We start from the raw sequence: 18,088 nt of genomic DNA, 5'->3' as shown, positions 1-18,088 counted from the left end.
AATCGTACTCAAAGGTGCTCTGTGAATAATTCGCTCTCGGGTCCATTTGTTCCACTAGAAACACTAAGGTACGCTTTTAACGCAATTGTTCAACCCCATTTTGATTACTGCGATGTAGTATGGGGAAATTGTAATAGTACCCTTGCCACAAAACTCCAGAAGCTCCAAAACCGTGCCGCGCGAATTCTGACTTTTTCCAGTTTCGATGCCGACGCTCACCCGCTCATCGAGAGCCTAGGCTGGTTGAAGCTGGTTGATCGACGCAGGGCCCATATGGCTACTATGGTGTACAAATCTTTTAACGGCCTAGCCCCGGATTACCTTCAATCTAAATTCGAACACCATGTAAGCCACTACCAAATAAGAGATTCTGTAAACGAACTCTCTGTACCGCAACCCCGCACAAATTATCTAAAGAACAGTTTCCATTATAGTGATGCAGTTTTGTGGAACAGCCTTCCTCCATACCTACGTCAAGCAGAATCTCTTAACAGCTTTAAGTCCGGCTGTGGAAATTTCTTTTTTATAATAACACGGCATTCATGGAAAGCAGGCAATCATTGTAATATCATAGTTTAGATTATATAGTGTATATAGAGTGTTTTTAAGCCCTGATTGTTTTACCGTGTATAAAATACAGTTACAAGTTACAAGTAACATTTTACGATCCAAACAAGGCGATCACTGTTAGCGCAGACGCTAGTAGCTACGGAATCGGGGGAGTTCTACTTCAGGAAGACAAAGGGACATTGCGTCCAGTAGCATTCTGCTAGCGAACACTAACACCAACAGAGACCAGATACTCGCAGATCGAGAAGGAATGTTTGGCATCCGTCTGGACTTGTGAGAGATTTTCACGTTATCTGATTGGTCTAGAATCTTTCACACTTCTTACAGATCACAAACCGCTAGTACCGCTTATTAACTGTAAGGATTTGGATGACACCCGTGAGATGTCAACGCCTGCTAATGCGCCTGATGAGGTTTAATGCGAAAGCAGTGCACATACCTGGTAAGGAACTTATAATAGCAGATACACTGAGCAGAAACCCACTTAAGTCAAATGTGTCAGACAGCGAAGATGTTAAAGCATACGTAGACTCAGTAGTGAACACTAGAATTGCGAAAGATAAACTTCGAGAGAGAGAGCAAGAAACTCAGGAAGATTCCAAGCTTAAGTTAGTGTTGGAATACGTTAGAAATGGATGGCCGATGCACCCAAAACAGGTTCCCGAAGAAATACGAGAGTATTTTGGAATTCGTAACGAACTATCAGAAGTCAATGGCAAGCTCGTGTTTGGAAGTCGTATTGTGATCCCAGAATCGATGCGCTGTTACGTCTTGGACAGAATCCATGATGGACACCAGGGGGTAACAAAGTGCCGCGAGAGAGCACGTCTCTCTGTCTGGTGGGCTGGTTTAAGCAGAAGTATCGCACATAAGGTTGCGTCGTGTGAATTCTGTTTAGTCAACCAGCCTATGCAGAGGAAGGAACCTCTAAGGAGGATCGCGTGCAAAAGGTGTTATCTAAACTCCACCCACGAAAGGCCTCGGGCCCCGACAATGTGCCGAGCTGGCTTCTGAAAGAGTTTTCCGATATCATGGCCAAACCAATTACACAAATCCTGAACGCATCCTTTAAAGATCAGCGACTGCCACCCATCTGCAAAATGGCTGATGTCCCACCTCTTCCAAAAACGAAACCTGTGTTGGATCTCAGAAAAGACCTAAGACCTATTTCACTAACACCGTGCGTGTCTAAGGTGGCAGAGGAATTCGTGGTCACAGACTTTGTCAAGCCAGCGGTCCTTGAGGTGATTGGCCAAGACCAATACGGGGCGATCCCAAAGTCTTCTACCACCATGGCGCTTATAAGCATGCTGCATGCTTGGGCTCTCGGGACTGACGGGAATGGAGCAACAGTAAGAACTTTGTTGTTTGACTATCGCAAAGCCTTTGATTTTATTGATCATAGTATTCTCGTAGATAAGCCGAGTAGGTTGGCCATCCCCCGTAGCGTTGTTAACTGGATCATTGATTTTCTTTCCAATAGATTCCAACGAATTAAGCTAGCCAAGGGCTGCTACTCCGAATGGGGTCCAGTCCCCTCTGGGGTACCACAGGGTACAAAGGCCCGTGGTTATTTGTTTTATTTATCAATGATCTAGAATGTAATTCCCCACACTTATGGAAGTACGTAGACGACACCACGGTCTCCGAAGTGGTATTGAAAGGGGAATTAAGCAGCGCTCAGGGGTTGGTCAACGACATCATTGAGTGGTCCCACGACAATAGAGCAGTCCTTAATCCCAATAAATGAAAAGAGATGAGAATTTCGTTTGCGCGCTCGCCTCGATTTTTCGATGCCATTACCATCGAGGGAAAGGAGCTTGAGGTCGTTAAAAGCACGAAATTATTAGGGCTTACAATAAGCTATAACTTGTCGTGGAACGCTCATGTGAACGAGGTAGTCAAGAAATCGAGCAAAAAGCTATACTTTTTAATCCAACTAAAAAGGGCTCGGCTTCCTCCTTCAGACTTATCTTTATTTTACAAAGCTTGCATTCGTTCGGCCGTCGACTATGCGGTGCCGGTTTTTTATAACGCCCTGCCGCAGTACCTAAAAAATGAGCTCGTACGTATCGAGAAAAGGGCGCGCTATCTATAATTTTGCCCCGTACGAGCTACGATGGTGCTTGTGATTTGTTGGGCATAACACCATTAGAAGTGCACCACGGCCTAATTTGCAGCAAGCTCTTCGACGAAATAGTTTCTGATCCGAATCATAAACTAAAGAGCTTGCTGCCTCCATCAAACGTTTCAAGCTATAACCTTAGGAAAAAACGGCCCTTTGACTTGCCCCGCCTCAAAACAAACAGAGCCATGAATTCTTTTACATTCTCGATGGCCAACAAATCTTAAATGGAGAGTATATATGGTTTTTATGGATTATGATTAATTTTATATAGGATGAACTTTATCACGTTTTTAAATTTTTATATTTTATATTTATTACTGTATGTAGTTAAATTTATTATAGTTGTAATATAGTATCTATTGTTTTGCAAATGCCTAATTCAGCCTAAGGGCTGCTACGCATTTTTTTCCTAATAAACTATCTATCTATCCATATCTATCTAAGAACCACACCCCTACCAGATAGACCATGGCAGATGATTGCAGCAGATCTTGCAAGGTTATGGCAGGCCAAATGTAGCAATGTTCAATACATACCATTCAATGTTCAATACATACCATTCAATGTTCAATACATACCATTCAATGTTCAATACATACCATTCAATGTTCAATGCGTCTTATTCAAGAGAGTTCCCTTTGGGGACGGTATTTACATGCCTTTCTGAGCCCCTTACCTCTTGCCGCTGACCATTCGGCTTGCAGACACTTGCGCATACACTTGAACCCACATCCGCATCTGCAAGGAAAGTAAGCCTTCCAGATGATAATCCCGACATTCCAGCGTCAAGTTTTGAAGACACACCAAGAACATCACGAGCTAAAGACCGGAGCAAGCCATATTGGGATGAATCTGAAATCGGCTATCGAATTGTTTATTTATCTAACTTCAGGCAAGCAATGGAACTTATGCACAAGTGTAAAAATGGACGAGTAAACATTGTTGAAGACAAACGGGCAGGCTTATGCAGCTCGGTTTCATTTGAGTGTTCTGCTTGCAAACACCGTGTCTACATGGATACATCAAAGAAAGTGGAGGACAAGGCAGCATCATTTGATATAAACAGGAGAGCAGCCTACGCTATGGGTGAGATAGGACTTGGTCGTGAATCCCTTGCCACCATCTGCGAGATATTGAATATGCCAGGTCCTGTAAGCTCTAGTGCATATCAAAAGCATAATGCTTCAATAAATTCAACAACAAACAGTGTGCTACGTGAGAAGTTTGAGTGCAGCTGCCCAAAGACTGAGGGATCATCTAGGACAGACAGATCCAAACACTGTTTTAGATGTAGCTGTATCTTTTGATGGAACTTGGAGTAAGCGGGGCTTTACTGCGAATTATGGCATTGGAATAGTCATATCTGCCGATACCTGTGAAGTGCTGGATTATGCTGTTATGGCTAAAACATGCGAAATGTGCAAAGCAAGTAAGAAGCTTGAGAAAAAAGACCCTGCCAGATATGCTCGTTGGGTCAGCGACCATAAGGAGAGTGGTCGCTGCCAAAAAAAACTATGATGGATCAAGTCCTTCCTTGGAAAAAGAGGCAGCAAAAGTAATATGGGGAAGGTCAGTGGAGAAGCATGGACTCCGGTATATTGAAATGGTTTGTGATGGAGACAGTAAGGCATATTCAGAGGTGTGGGACACATATGGAGTTTGCAAGCTGTGTGAAAAATATGAGAACATGAACAAAAATACAGTAGAATATAAAATCTGGCTCGAATCTAAGTCCTACAGGGAATGGGAGAAGTATCACGAGAGTGGAAATGTAGATTGCAAGAGAGTCAATAAACTCGATTGCATTGGACATGTACAGAAACGCATGGGAAAGAGCTTGATTGCTTTGCAATCAAAGGGAAAACTTCCTGACGGGAAACCTGTTGGTGGGAGAAGTGGCAGGCTAACTAGGCCAGTCATTGACAAGATTCAAAAATATTATGGCAATGCGATAAGGTCTTGTGTTGACAAAAAGGCAAAGACAAATAAAGTTGCTAAGATTCAGAAAGCAATAAAGGCTGTTCTCTACCACAGTGTCAAAACAGAACCAGCAAATGCGAGGCACCAGTACTGCCCAAAAGGGAAAGACTCTTGGTGTGGCTACCAAAGAAGCTTGCTGGATGGGAAAACCGTTTTCAAAGACAAACCACATTATCTTGATGAAGTTTTCCTGGACTTCTTATCTCCAGTCTTCTCTCGTTTGAGTGACTGTAAACTTCTGAAAAGGTGCCTTCCAGGCATATCCCAGAATGCAAATGAGTCTGTAAATGCACTCATATGGAACAGATGCCCCAAGCACCGGAACAGAGGGTTTGCATCGGTGCAAACTGCTACAGGATCAGCAGTACTTCTATTCAATAAGGGTGCTTCCGGCCGACACAACATTATGGAAGAGCTTGATATTCCTCCAGGGTGTGAAACAGTGCAAGGGAGTGAAGAGAAAGACAAAACAAGGGTGAAGCAGTCATTAACCAGAGCAAGTGATAGCTACCAGAAGGCAAGGAAGAAAATTAGACAAGCTAAACTACGAGAAGAGGAGATCTTGAAAAACCTTGAGGGGGTTACATACAGTAGCGGAGCCTTTAATGAAGAGCAATTGGGAAAGTGTTCACTTAAAAAGAGTAAATCAGGAAAGAAAGCTGCAAGAGGTCCTCTGAGAAAGAAGCAGAGAACCATATAACTATAAAATAACATAATTTTATCATAGGATAACTGTAAAAAAAAGTGTTCTCAAACTTTAAGTGCATTTTTCTCAAAATGTGGTTTTTTGATACCTGTCCGCTGCCCCACACCTAAATTTCACTTGCATTATATTCGAATCACCTGGAATTCGCAAAAGAGATTGTTCTTTTATGCCCCCTTGCTCCTATGGGAGGGATTTTGCATACATTATTTGGTTTATGAGTTAGAGAGGATTAAGTTTTATACAACTTTATTAGCCGTTACCATGGCAACAAAAGTAAGAATGACAAAAATGTCCCATAGGAACACAGCTCAATGTTACACTTTCAATTGGGTGCAGTCTCAATGGAATATATTTAACAGCATGAAAAAAAGTTGGTGGGGCAGCTTTCATGTGGTAGAAAATCATGTTATAGGGGCGCTGCTTTAGAGGATATCAGGTTACATAGCAATTGCCGATGTGGCTGATAAACTGGTAATTTTCAAAAGTTTATACAATGAGCTTTTCAAAAATGTATAACTTTATATACATTTCAATAAAGCAATTGAGGCATAATCTGATCAAAATGTTTTTTTTTTTTTAAATTTGGGTGAATCGCCCCCTTAAGAACATGTTTGCGAGATGGGGAATACCCTAACTAGTAAAGAGTGATGGGGGACCTCAGTTCACATCTAAGGAGTTCGAGGAGTTCAGTAAGGAGTATGGTTTTATGCACGATCCATCGACCCCACATTTCCCTCAAGGAAATGGTGAAGTGGAAAGTGGAGTACGCATTGCGAAGAGGATTCTGAAACAAGAGGATCCTTCCTTAGCATTGATGACTTATAGAGCAACACCGACACAAGCCACAAAGGAAAGTCCTTGTAAGCTTATAATGGGTCGCGAAATACGCACAAGATTGCCTACACTAAATGATAATTTACATCCAAAGACGCCAAATCACAAAGAGGTGAGAAAACCCGACGAGAAAACCAAGCAGAGATACTACCTGTACTCGAAGAAGGAGATCAAGTAAGAGTCAAACTTGATAATGAAAAAGGATGGAAAACGCAAGGTAGAATTGTTGCAGCAGACACTCGTAACAGATCGTACATCATAGAAACGTCTAACTCAAGTCTTCTGAAGCGAAGTCATTTACGTCCTTTAGCTGGCATAGATCAAGATACTATTCCCTACGAGCTACCGGAAGAAGAGGATGTCAAGAGCGATGACACTCAAGATGTTAATGACTCTACAGAAGCTAAGCAGTTTGATGATGCTAATACTAGGGAGCTCAAAACCCGTAGTAGTAGAACTGTTAAAAAGCCAATGAGATACATTGAAGAGTTCTAAGGACTAATATTAAGACTGTAAAGTTCATATTACGTTTGATAAGCAGTATCTCCTTTTAGGGGGGAGATGTCACGATAGTTGATTGACAGTCTCTTGTAATTTTACGTGACGTCACTTAGAATAGAGGTCTCTCATGAAAGCATGGCTGACACAGCTCGGACCTTGTAAACTACGTTGTTGTTTCTAATAAATATTACCTAGAAAATCAAGACAGTCATTGGTCCTGTTTTCTATGAAACAATATTCACACAGCTGCAGCAGAGTTTTATTAAGTTTCAGAGGAGGCGTTTGATATGGTTTAAAGTTCAAATAAAACTTTTTAACAAAAGTAGCAAACTATTGATCTCCAGACAAGCTCCAGACAAGCTAGGCGCCTTGAAGATGTGTCCTTATACGGGAGCTTTGATTTCCCTGTTGAGGGTCCTTACAGAGTTGATCTTGTTGGTCGATCTGTAGCCGGGATGGGAAGAATTCTACAAAAGAGAGCTTCGCAACTGAAATCTCTCTCCCATCGAGAATCCCCTCCACCAGGAGCAACAGGCGCAGCAACAACTGATGACCTACCACAACAGAATCCATCAGAACTAGGAAGTGGGGAAACAGAGGCATTGGAGCCGAGTTACAATGTGAGATACATCAAACATGCTCCAGAAAATGTAAACCCTTCCCAAGTTCAACTTGAGTCCTGTTGGAAGTCAGGCTATGCTGTAAAATCAGGTAGCGGAAAGAGGGTTACATTCACATTGCAGCAGAAAGAGATCATTTTAGAATCTACAACAGGCAGGCCTCTACTGGCATCAGAGCTGAGGCAAGGACCGTAATTGAGGCAATGAAGCTAAGTGGTTGTGAGCCCTTGAAATAAAGCCAGATCAAGAGTTGGTTGAGTTCCCACCACCAGAAGATAAAGAAACTCATGCAGAGCAACGCTGACACAACAGCAGTACATCCATTGCCCTTAAGTATAGCATCATCAGCTTCGCACACGAGGACAACTACAACAACGTCTACACACTTGGCACAGACCCCGACTTCGACTTCATTTCAACGGCGCCACAGACCACAGCTTCTGCATTCCCTACGCCGCCACAAACTACAGCTTCTGCATCCCCTACGCCACCACAGACCACAGCTTCCGTATCCCCTACATCGCCACAGACCACAGCTTCTGTGTCCCCTACACCGCCACAGACCACAGCTTCAGAGGAACAACAGGAAGAGGTGACCTTATGTGTGTGCCTTATCCTACAGCTGTAAATGTATCTGAGTGGCATTTTCAGTTCAGCCAATTCGATTTGAATGGACGAAGTGCAAGCAATGCATGTATATTCATAGCCTTAGTGTTTGGCTACCTTCACAAGTGAAAGAAACTGACATTGGCTGTAAATGGTTGTCTGTCATACGACTGGCATGTAACGCTTTACCAAGCAATTAGCAAAGGCAATGATATACAAGACGACTTGTTCGAAGGTGCTGCTGTCGATATTGAAGATGCTGTAGGCATGGCTGGTGATGAGTGTCGGGTTTCCTGTGTTGGTCAGGAGTATGATTTCATAGGGTCCTCCGCCAAAGCTGACTTGGAGAAATTCCAAGACTTAGCAAACACTTGTGTTCCGTCATATTCAGTAATGGTCACTGCGGATATGTCAACATTATTTATTGTGAACAGCGACAGGAGTTGTTTTTTTGATAGACTCGCACACCCATGGTAGCTGTGGTGCTATCATAGGCTACGCCCAACGCGGATACGCAAGAGATTTAGCATCATGGTATGATGGACTTCTTGAGAATTACTGGAAGACATCGTTGAGCGCAGTGACCTTGGCGAACATTTGCTATTTGTTAAAACAAAGTTTACTGCTATTAATTCGAACTAGGAGAAGCAAATTTTTTTTTTGACGAGTTGCTTTGGACTCAAAGCTTACACGTATCATAGACAAACATATAAGCCAATCATAGGGCAATAAACATCACTTCTTGTCGAGCAAAACATCGCGTAATGAAATTTGCTTCTCTCTGCAATTCCTAATTTGTAGTAAATTATGCCTTTCCGGTATAGAAGTTATGCAGCAATCGCATTAGAAATCTTTACCGGCAGTACATGGCATTGGCATTCTTTGTGATGGCTTGAAAGGGTAATTACCTCTTCCTTACATTATAGAGTCGATAAAAGTTAAGTTTTAGGTTAGTAATATCCAGTCATCAAGCAAACTTGCTGTATGTTCCCTAGATAATGTGCTCAAATATATGTTGGCAACATGTACAGTAAGACGTTGCTGTTTATTTTTTGGTTCCCATATCAATTATGACATTTATCCAACTATTCATACAAAAATGAAATAATTTTGATAACCTGTAACTTGCTGAAAGTTACTGGGGATTAGGCTCCACCACATGGATCGATTTCCCCGCCAATTTATGCCATAATGGCGTCGAATACAAGTAACATAACAGAAGAAGTTTGTAAAACGGTTCAACAAGAGATATCTAGAGTTTTTTCATGTCTACCTGGACCATCGGGTTTGAACTTTGGATCTGCCGGATCGTCTGCTTCCTCAAATAAATCAAACGACACTCTGACGTTTGAAGAGTTTTATGCCAAACGAGAAGAATCTCGAAGAGGGGACTTCAAGCCCGCGAGAAAAAGACTTAGGCATCAACGAAGAAGGCGACCCCAAAAGATGTGGAGGTCAAAGTTGCTTTTGCTTATCGCAATGGTATGATCAAACGAAGCCGGGGAAAGGTGCAGATTGTTCGTGCCAAAACAACTTTTTAGCTCGGATTTGGGGGAGCGCCGCGATTTTTAATACAAGGTTTAGGGGAGGGCCCTATTTTTAAACAGGTTTTCTGATCAATTTCTGGGCTTCCTGAGAGTGTGTGATTTCTAAATTTTCTTGGGGGAATCTCTAGACCCCCTACAAAACAATATATAAGGTACTCATGCCTATTATCGGCCACTTTAGGTTTACGCTAAGATATCTCGCGAACAAAACAAATTAATTCCCCATAATTTGCAAGGAACATTCTTTGACTATTCGACATAAGTATTCTACAGAAACATTTTCAATTTACCGGTTTGTTTAGAGAGGAAACAATAATTAGTAGAGAGTGTTTGTCTTTTCTATTATCGGCCACTTGTCAATTTAAGGAAAATAGCACAGAAAACTTGGTTTATTTTAGCTTAAATACCACAGACAATAATCCCTAATAAATGTAGTTTGCAAAAGTGCTTTTCAATTCTAATTTAAGCTTCGTTTGGCTCTGTACTAAGCGATTGAAAACTGACATTACGCGCGCGTGTCACACTACATGACGAAACTCGCATTCGCTCAAATCGCTCAAATTTGTTTTGAATCGTTCGAGTGGCCGATAATAGAACATGTGACCGAGGGCCAGACAATGAAAGATCACATGAAACCGAGGCTGAAACAAAGACCAGAAAGCACCCTGGGACATCAACAACAGAATGGCGGATTTGCCGAGCGATTTTCATCACGATCAGTAAATGTTAGAGATTTTTACAGCTTCTTTTCGTCCTCGCTTTTTCAAGTAAAAGACAATTTTTCGTGCGCTATTTTAAGGTGCGTATGAATAAGTTGTCGTAGCTAAGCGAAATAATAAACAATCGTAAAAATGTGGATGTGGATTCAAGTTTGGCTTTTTTAATCTAAACAGTATTTCTCGTTTATCCCAAGAGCTAGAAAGGTTCATCGAGGGGACTTATAATGCCAAACATCATTTTAAATGGCTCTCACTGCTCAAGATCCAACAGCATTTCATCAGGATATTATGTTATTTTAATAATTATTTAGGAGCTGCAACACTTGTATATTTACAAGAAATGTTCCCAACGAAAGATGCAAACGAGTTGAAAGGTGGTTAGGAGTCTACAGACTCTGTGGAAAATTCAAAAACTGAGTTGTTGGCTGAAGGCCCACACTTCACGATGCATATGCCTCAATGCTTTTCAGTCATGAAGCATGCCTTCAGATGACAACAATGATGATGATAATCTCAGCCAGAATTTAATACCTGAGTGTGGTTAAAGTACAACATACACTTCTGATGCCTCCCTTAAGGGATTACTTGAACAACATAGAGCAAAGGAATTTACGTGCCAGGATGACCAGTATTTGCGACTTAAGATACGTCGGCAAACAGTTTGGGAGGACACCAAGCTCAAATTTGGTCGAATCCTGGATGATAATCTGAAAATGCCACTAAGAGTGGAGTTCATAGGAGAACCAGCAGTAGATCAGGGTGGTCCTTCCCGTGAATTTACCACCTGATGAATTCTTCTGCTCAAAGAAAGTTACTATCTGAAGGTGTTTTCCAACACAATGTATCCTGTTTGAACAAAGAGGATTTCAAGTTGTATGGTTCAATCACAGCTATTGGGCTTATGCAAGGATTTAAAGGCCCACAATGCTTTCAAAAAAACTGTAGTTGACTACATTTTGAGTGGTAGCTTGGAAAATATTGACCCATCCATAGAGGAGATCCCAAATTCTACAGTTAGGGAGTCCCTGAGTGCTTTGAGTAATGTGACAGATGAAGAGGAATTCAAGAATAAAGCCACATTTGACTGTGACTATAGGTTTGATGCAGGGTACAACAAGCCGTTTGTGTACTTGGAAGACAAAAAGGATTTCATAAAATCCATTGCTTTGCACTATGTGTTGCTTAACTCGGTAACTGAAGTCAACTAATACATGGAAGGGCTGAAGACTTGCTGCATGCTGGGCCTTGTTCAAGCCTATCCAGAGAAATTCAGAACTGTGTTTGAGGTGCCAAAGGAACTCACAGCAGAAATGTTGGATGACATTTTTGATGTCAAGTACAGTCCAAGGGATAGTAACAAGTTCCATGCTGAAACAGAAGTCATTTTCAACTTCACACAGTACTTGGAGGATATTGAAAAGGGGCAAATTTCTTCTGTGCTAGAGGGAAAAGAAGTTGTTGTCACTCTAAATCATGTCATACAGTTTGTAACTGGATCTCATGGCATTCCTGCTATAGGATTTACTCCTAGACCATCCATCCATTTTAATCATGACAGTCCCAACAGAAAGCTTACTGCAAATACTTGTGCGAACCAGCTGACACTCACAGTTGATGGTAGAATCAGACAGTATGAGCATTTCTCTCGGGATTTTACATTTTGTATGTTCAACTCCCGAGGGTTTGGATTGCTTTGAAGAGTAATGCGCTTCCATAAACCAAGTAAAAACTCACAACACTGAGTTACTCCAAAGCACGAAAGGATGTAGTAACTGAAGGGATTTCTTTTTCTTTTGATGTCATTCAACTCCTGACTCAGAGTAGAGCCAGAGATGTAAAGGAATCAATAGTCTGCCATAGTATGTCAAAATAATAAGAAGTCAGTATAACTCAGATAAGCTTTAATTTCGGTATAGAACTTCCTTAGGTAAATGAAGTAATATTTTTGTTGAGAATTCGCCTTTTCTCAGATAAATTTAATGTACGCGCCATCCGCTGACATCGGTACTAAAAAAAACCACCTTTTTAAAAGCCTTTGTAGCACTTTACTTCTAAGGGTTGATTTGCTTGATTTGGGCACCTCAACTACATGTATGGTTTTCATATTTTTTTGAGTAAAACTTTAAATTTCATGAGTAATGTTTCCTTCACTTGACAAAAACAGCCCTTTCTCTTAGCGAACACAACAATGTATTTGGAATCAATGTGTTTGGAATCTATGATTATTATAATTTTTTTCTTATGTTAAAAATGTTGGAAATTATATATGAAAATGTTAGAAGATGTTAGAAACTATATATTACCATTTTAGAATAGTTAATTTTTTCAAGAAATATTTGATGTTTATTTTGTTTTATTGTTACATATCCGGCAAAATTGAATAATTCAATTTAATAACATTCAATTTTAAGCCCATCATTTAATCATTTCAATTCAAAATGCTCTGCTTTCAAATAGAAACCAGTCATTTCACATATCCTAGTTAACAGCGAAAAAATGTATTGTAAATATTGTGTGAAGTGAAAATACAAATTGATTGATTGATATTATTACAAGCTAAGTCATTTTGCTGCCATATAACCCCGTCCCTGCCAGCCCTGGGTTACTTTCAAAGTATGAAATACATACAGGTAGTAAGTAACTGGAGCGATTTCTTTCTATTTTGGTCTCACTCAGTAGAGCCAGAAAATTAAAATGAATCAATAGTCTCCCATAGTAGGTAGATCTATGATTTTGGTGAGGCATAGTTTATGAGTGCTTGAAAAAGTGTACCTGCTTCACGCACAGTTGCTGGTGATAATAGACTATTTTTTTTCCATGACATAGCAGAAATAGTCTTCCCCAACAGGGTCGCATTGCTGTTCATTGTCCAGCCTGTTCTTCATTTCAACAAGCTTGTGGTGAGGGAACTGGTATAAACAATCTGTCTGGCCATATTCTTCTAGTAAAAAGTACATAATATCAGGGGAGCCAGCAAACGCTGCATACTTCGATTTTCTGATTCGGTGAGTGTTCCAATAGTCCTTCATTTTCTCTAAATCTTTTTCCAACAAATCTGCAAAACAAAACCATAAAGCCTCTCTGTGAATTTCACTAGACAAGTCTAATACATCAGATTCGTGAAGGTCATTGAAGAAATCGATCCACCAACCACCATACTGTTTCCGAAATGAGGACCAAAAGCATTCGATTCGTTGATTGCTCGTACTCGGCACATATTTGTGTGCCTTGGTGCCTGCAAATTCGTCTGAGCCATCAGCCCGGAAATAGCACTGCATGCCTGCAATAATCCAGTTTTCAGTTCCATGATCAGAATAAACTCGTATAGGACAGCCACCAGCAGTTTCGACGCTAGCCAAGAAATATTTTGCAACAACATTAGGGTCTTTATTAGACCGCTGGACCTCAATCCACAAAATCCTTCTGCTGAAACCATCTACACATGCGTGTATTGAAAAACCGAACGGTTTAACTTTATCATAGCCGTCAAGGTACCAGCAAAAGTTTGGCCCTGGTGATATGTAAGTGCGACGGCAAAAAACCTGTTGCTTTCTCGATTCCACACCATCTGGATCAATTTCACGTACCAGGCATGGATTTGATATCTCAGTCGTAGAATGTGCCACATAGTTCTGTACCCATTGCGACTGGCAGGACCATTTTCTATTTCTCGGGCTAGTACTTCCTTGATGTACTGCACATCGTTTGCGTCAAATTTCTTTCGACGAGTGAGACCATACGCACTCAATCTCCGCTTCAAGGTTCTTAAGTTGAAATGGATGTCGTGGTGTTTCTCCAACAGACAAAGAATATCCTTATATTGAAAGCCTTTGTGGAAATAATGTTCTATGAGCTCTCTTTCTGACCCGCTTGGAAAACAGAGCCCGCTGTTGGCAACCGCTGAATGCGCACGCAGATGTTTTGGTGTTTGCCGTGCGATTTTGCTTCATTTGCAGAGCGATTTTGTTTCATTTGCGGTACGATTTTGTTTCATTTGCGGTACGATTTTGTTTCATTTGCAGTGAGATTTATTTTAGTTTGCAGTGCGATTGTTTCGTTTGCAGTGCGATTTTGTTTCATTTGCAGTGCGATTTTGTTTCATTTGCAGTGCGCTTTTGTTTGTTTGCAGTGCTATTTTGTTTTATTTGCAGTGCACTTTCGTTTGTTTGCAGTTCGATTTGGTTTGCAGTGCTATTTTGTTTTATTTGCAGTGCGACTTTTGTTTGTTTGCGGTGCGATTTTGTTTTGTGTGCTGTCCCCTATGGGCCACCGTAATACAGCATTGACTTAAATTTCTTTGATGGTGTACAAGAGTATTTTCCATCCGCCTGGAAAGTGGCTCGTATAAGCCCTATACCAAAGCAGGCTGATGTAAAGGACAGGAATGACTTACGTCCCATCTCTATCTTACCTGTCCTCTCAAAAGTCTACGAGCGCTTAGTGCTTGGTCAAATGAGTGACTTTGTCTCCAGTGGTCCTAACAGCATCTTAAAGGACACTTTCAGTGCATATAGGAAAGGTCACAGCACAACAACAAGTCTCCTTGCAATAAAAGATGACATCACTAAAGCAATGAAGCGTGGCAAAGTAACTTTAGCTGTCTTAGCCGACTTCTTCAAGGCTTTTGACACCGTTGCGTCTGAAGTTGTCTTGACGAAACTACACAGAATCTGATTATGTTAATGAGTTTTGATATGAGATTTGATATTGATGGTGGCGGTGAGGTGTCATATCTGCAAAAAGCTATCTTCAGGTGTAGGTGCCTTAAAGCAGTTTCGCCATCTTGTCCCTCGCCCAACGCAAGTCTATTCTTGAAGACGATTCACGACAGTGTATAAGGGCCACCGAACGATTTCTGGGCATGCCCAGTTATGTGGGTTTCTTGTCCAGTCGTGACCACAGCGACCACAACTTGAATGTTCATTCAGCACACTTGAGTTATGCATTTGTGTAATTCAAAGAACAATCAACTGAATCTCTTGCTACCCAAAAATATGTTGTGTTTTACAATCGATCACCAGAATCGGGTATGCTATAAAATTACTTTCTTGAAACCAACCATAATTTAAAAAGCAAAAAGACAAAACACAAAAAAGGGTAACGGTCGAGCTTTGTTTGAGGCGATCAGAAGAAAAACAATAGCAAAACAAGGACGCCATTTTCAGTTATTTTTCACTAACGTGGGTGCATGGGTTTCAGTGGGCGCAAGTCTCAAAAGCACACGAAAATTTCTCACATGGTTTTCTCAAACTTCGCAAGAGCATGCCGCCCGCCATTTCTACCATGGATCACTCTTCGTTAGCACAAAAATTACAGCTCTTCAAACAAACCTTGAAAAGTCCGTGAAAAAAGACCAACTAAGTACGAGTTTACTGCCTAGCGATTTCCCCAGAAAGCTGGTGGTATTGCTTTGAATTCCACTGGGAATGGAAATTGTCTTTACAATTCTGTATCACTCGTTCTTTGCGGGAATGAGTCTTCGAGTGTGATTCTTCTGGAGTTTACGGCACCCAAACTATCAGAAAATGCCAATGCCTGTTCAGCAAGACTGCACAAAAGCTTCCTCGTGTGTCGCAAGAAATGCTTTTTTGCATCGCTTTATTGGCTGAGGGCGACCAGGCCATTGGTAGTGGATAGCATCCAAAGGACGCCGTGAAACTTCAGGCAGACGCTGGGCGGAAATATCGTGTTACACATTCCGTGTTGGAGCAACCGATCCACTCACTTTATCCACAAGTTCTCTTCTATTATCGCCCTCTCATGCACACTGTATTAGAGCCGAGAATGGCTCTTACAGAGGGCAAGAATCGCCCTTACAGAGGCTTCGCCTGTTTATTTACTTAGGACTGCTACATCCCTAGATAACCAGCCGAATGCCTGGTTTACTCCAAACCACATAGTGCCTGTAGTATTTTCCGTGAGATCCACAGACAAAGTTGTGCCAACATCGCCAGAGCCTGGACTGCAATCTAGCTCATCAGGTATAGAGGTCCTGGCCAAAGGAAGCTGGAAAGCTTCAACGGAAATTCAATCCCGGAAGCAAGAAACAAGATATTAAGCCGCAGAACAAAGCGCAGAAGTCAGGGCCTAAGCGTTCCTTTGTTCCACAGTAGAAAGTTGATTTTCCGTGGGTGGTCCACAATGAAGACAAGGGAACAATTACTTGCTCCATATGTAAAGAGTTTCCACAATACGCTGGGAAATCAGATTTTATTACCGGCTCCCGCACTTTCAAGAAAGAAAGTTTGCGATGCCTGATTGCTTATAAACCGATTTTAGCTGTTTTCAATTAATTGTTCAATTTATTCTTTACAGTCACAACAAAAGCAGAAAATTAAATATCTGTCAAAGCCCCTGGAAGGGGTGAAGAGGCTCCTGTTAGACCTCTTCACCGAAGAAGAGCTCATGTGGTGCACACTGAAGGGGAAGGGAAAGTCCAAAGATGGACAGAAACAAGATGCAGATAATTTATGGTAATTCACAACAGTGCGAGAAATGCAGAAAGCTATCACTTACTCAACTACAACTACCATTATTTTTGCCGATGCAATGAGGGGAAATTACGGAATGACTGATGAGAAAGTGGACCAGCTGATTAGAAATCAACAAAAATCCTTAAAAGACAAAACCAAAAAAAGTCTTCAGTAAAGCTAAGTGAAATGTCCATTGTTTGTGTAAAATGTTCGCTTTAGTGGGTTTTTTTAATCATAGAGATATTTTAGCTTGCCTTGCACTTTTTGTTGTATACCAACTTTTTGTCTAATTTGGTTTTGTCTTTAAACGATTTTTGCTGATTTCTATAACGTTATAGAAGTCACTGTTCACGTTGTATCCGAAAATTATAAAGTTGATTATCAAATTTTGAGATAATTGTAAATTGTTCTGTATTCTAAAAATAAAATTATTTGCTGGAATATATTGCTAGCTATTCGTAATAAATTACCGAATATCCAAGAAAAGCAGATGATATTCTGCAAAATGACAATATATCGCAAAATAAGATGTTATTGTCAATAACAATAGCCTCAATTTCCTTCAATTCCGAAAAATCTGATAATATCCGATTATGCATTCACTAAAATCAAAGAAAATTTAATACTGTCCAAGAATATCGTTCTTTATCGCAAAAGGAACAACGCATCTATGCATTCCCTGTCACATTAATGCATATTCCAAAAAATCGCATCCAATTGAATATTCCAGAATATCGTAGAAAATCCTGTTTAACACATATGTAATCTTTTTTAAATATACTTTGCTTTTAGATGTCATGATTATGAATCACAACTAACACATTTCTCTAACAATTTTCTTTTACTCTAGATGGCTTACGTTACCCCATCCAAATCTCCAAAGCGCGTCAACTACTTCTCACACTTCCCTCACTATTTTCTGCGGCCAAACAAGGGGCAACCCCGGGTCACATTCGGCGAGTTCAGCAAAGCAATGAATACAAGGAATTGTGAATGGCTTTTAAGGCCAGCCGTGGCGCTTTCAGAACTCGCCCAATGTGTGAACGAAAATATCGACATTATTACCAATATAGACATTTTACAAAACATAGTTAAAGTAAGTCTATGCCTTTTGAGAAATACTAGAATATCCTGGAATATCGGTCCAAATTTACCTTGAAAATTCACACCTTGTATCGTAGAATATCCTAGGAAATCGCGGGATGTTCCAAGATGAATATCGTGAGATATTCAAAGATATTACAGGAAGTCCCATATATAGAATATCCCAGTTTCATTTCGCACGGGAACCAAGAACTGTTCAAATTGTCACTGCAAATCCAAACCACCGTCTTACAAAGGCCATTCAAATAAACAAAGGACATATGAAGTAAAAAAAAGTGTTGCTGTTAGTAGGGCTTTTGA

General features: G+C 40.8%; 1 protein-coding gene across 1 annotated transcript; it reads left to right on the top strand.

The window, feature by feature from the left end:
• Positions 1-11,422: 11,422 nt before the first annotated feature.
• LOC116615741 (G2/M phase-specific E3 ubiquitin-protein ligase) lies at positions 11,423-11,908 on the top strand. Its single transcript, XM_032377653.1, has one exon. It carries the CDS (start codon positions 11,423-11,425, stop codon positions 11,906-11,908), a length of 486 nt encoding a protein of 161 aa, XP_032233544.1.
• The last annotated feature ends 6,180 nt before the right edge of the window (positions 11,909-18,088 follow it).

The sequence above is a fragment of the Nematostella vectensis genome, chromosome 8 (assembly GCF_932526225.1).
Source record: "Nematostella vectensis chromosome 8, jaNemVect1.1, whole genome shotgun sequence".
NCBI classification, from domain to species: domain Eukaryota; kingdom Metazoa; phylum Cnidaria; class Anthozoa; order Actiniaria; family Edwardsiidae; genus Nematostella; species Nematostella vectensis.
Note: the sequence above shows the minus strand (reverse complement) of the source record. Positions and strands in the feature narration are given on the sequence as shown.

Bases quoted from the DNA above. Each gene is read 5' to 3' on its own strand.
- LOC116615741 (XM_032377653.1), top strand. From the start codon at position 11,423: ATGGAAGGGCTGAAGACTTGCTGCATGCTGGGCCTTGTTCAAGCCTAT.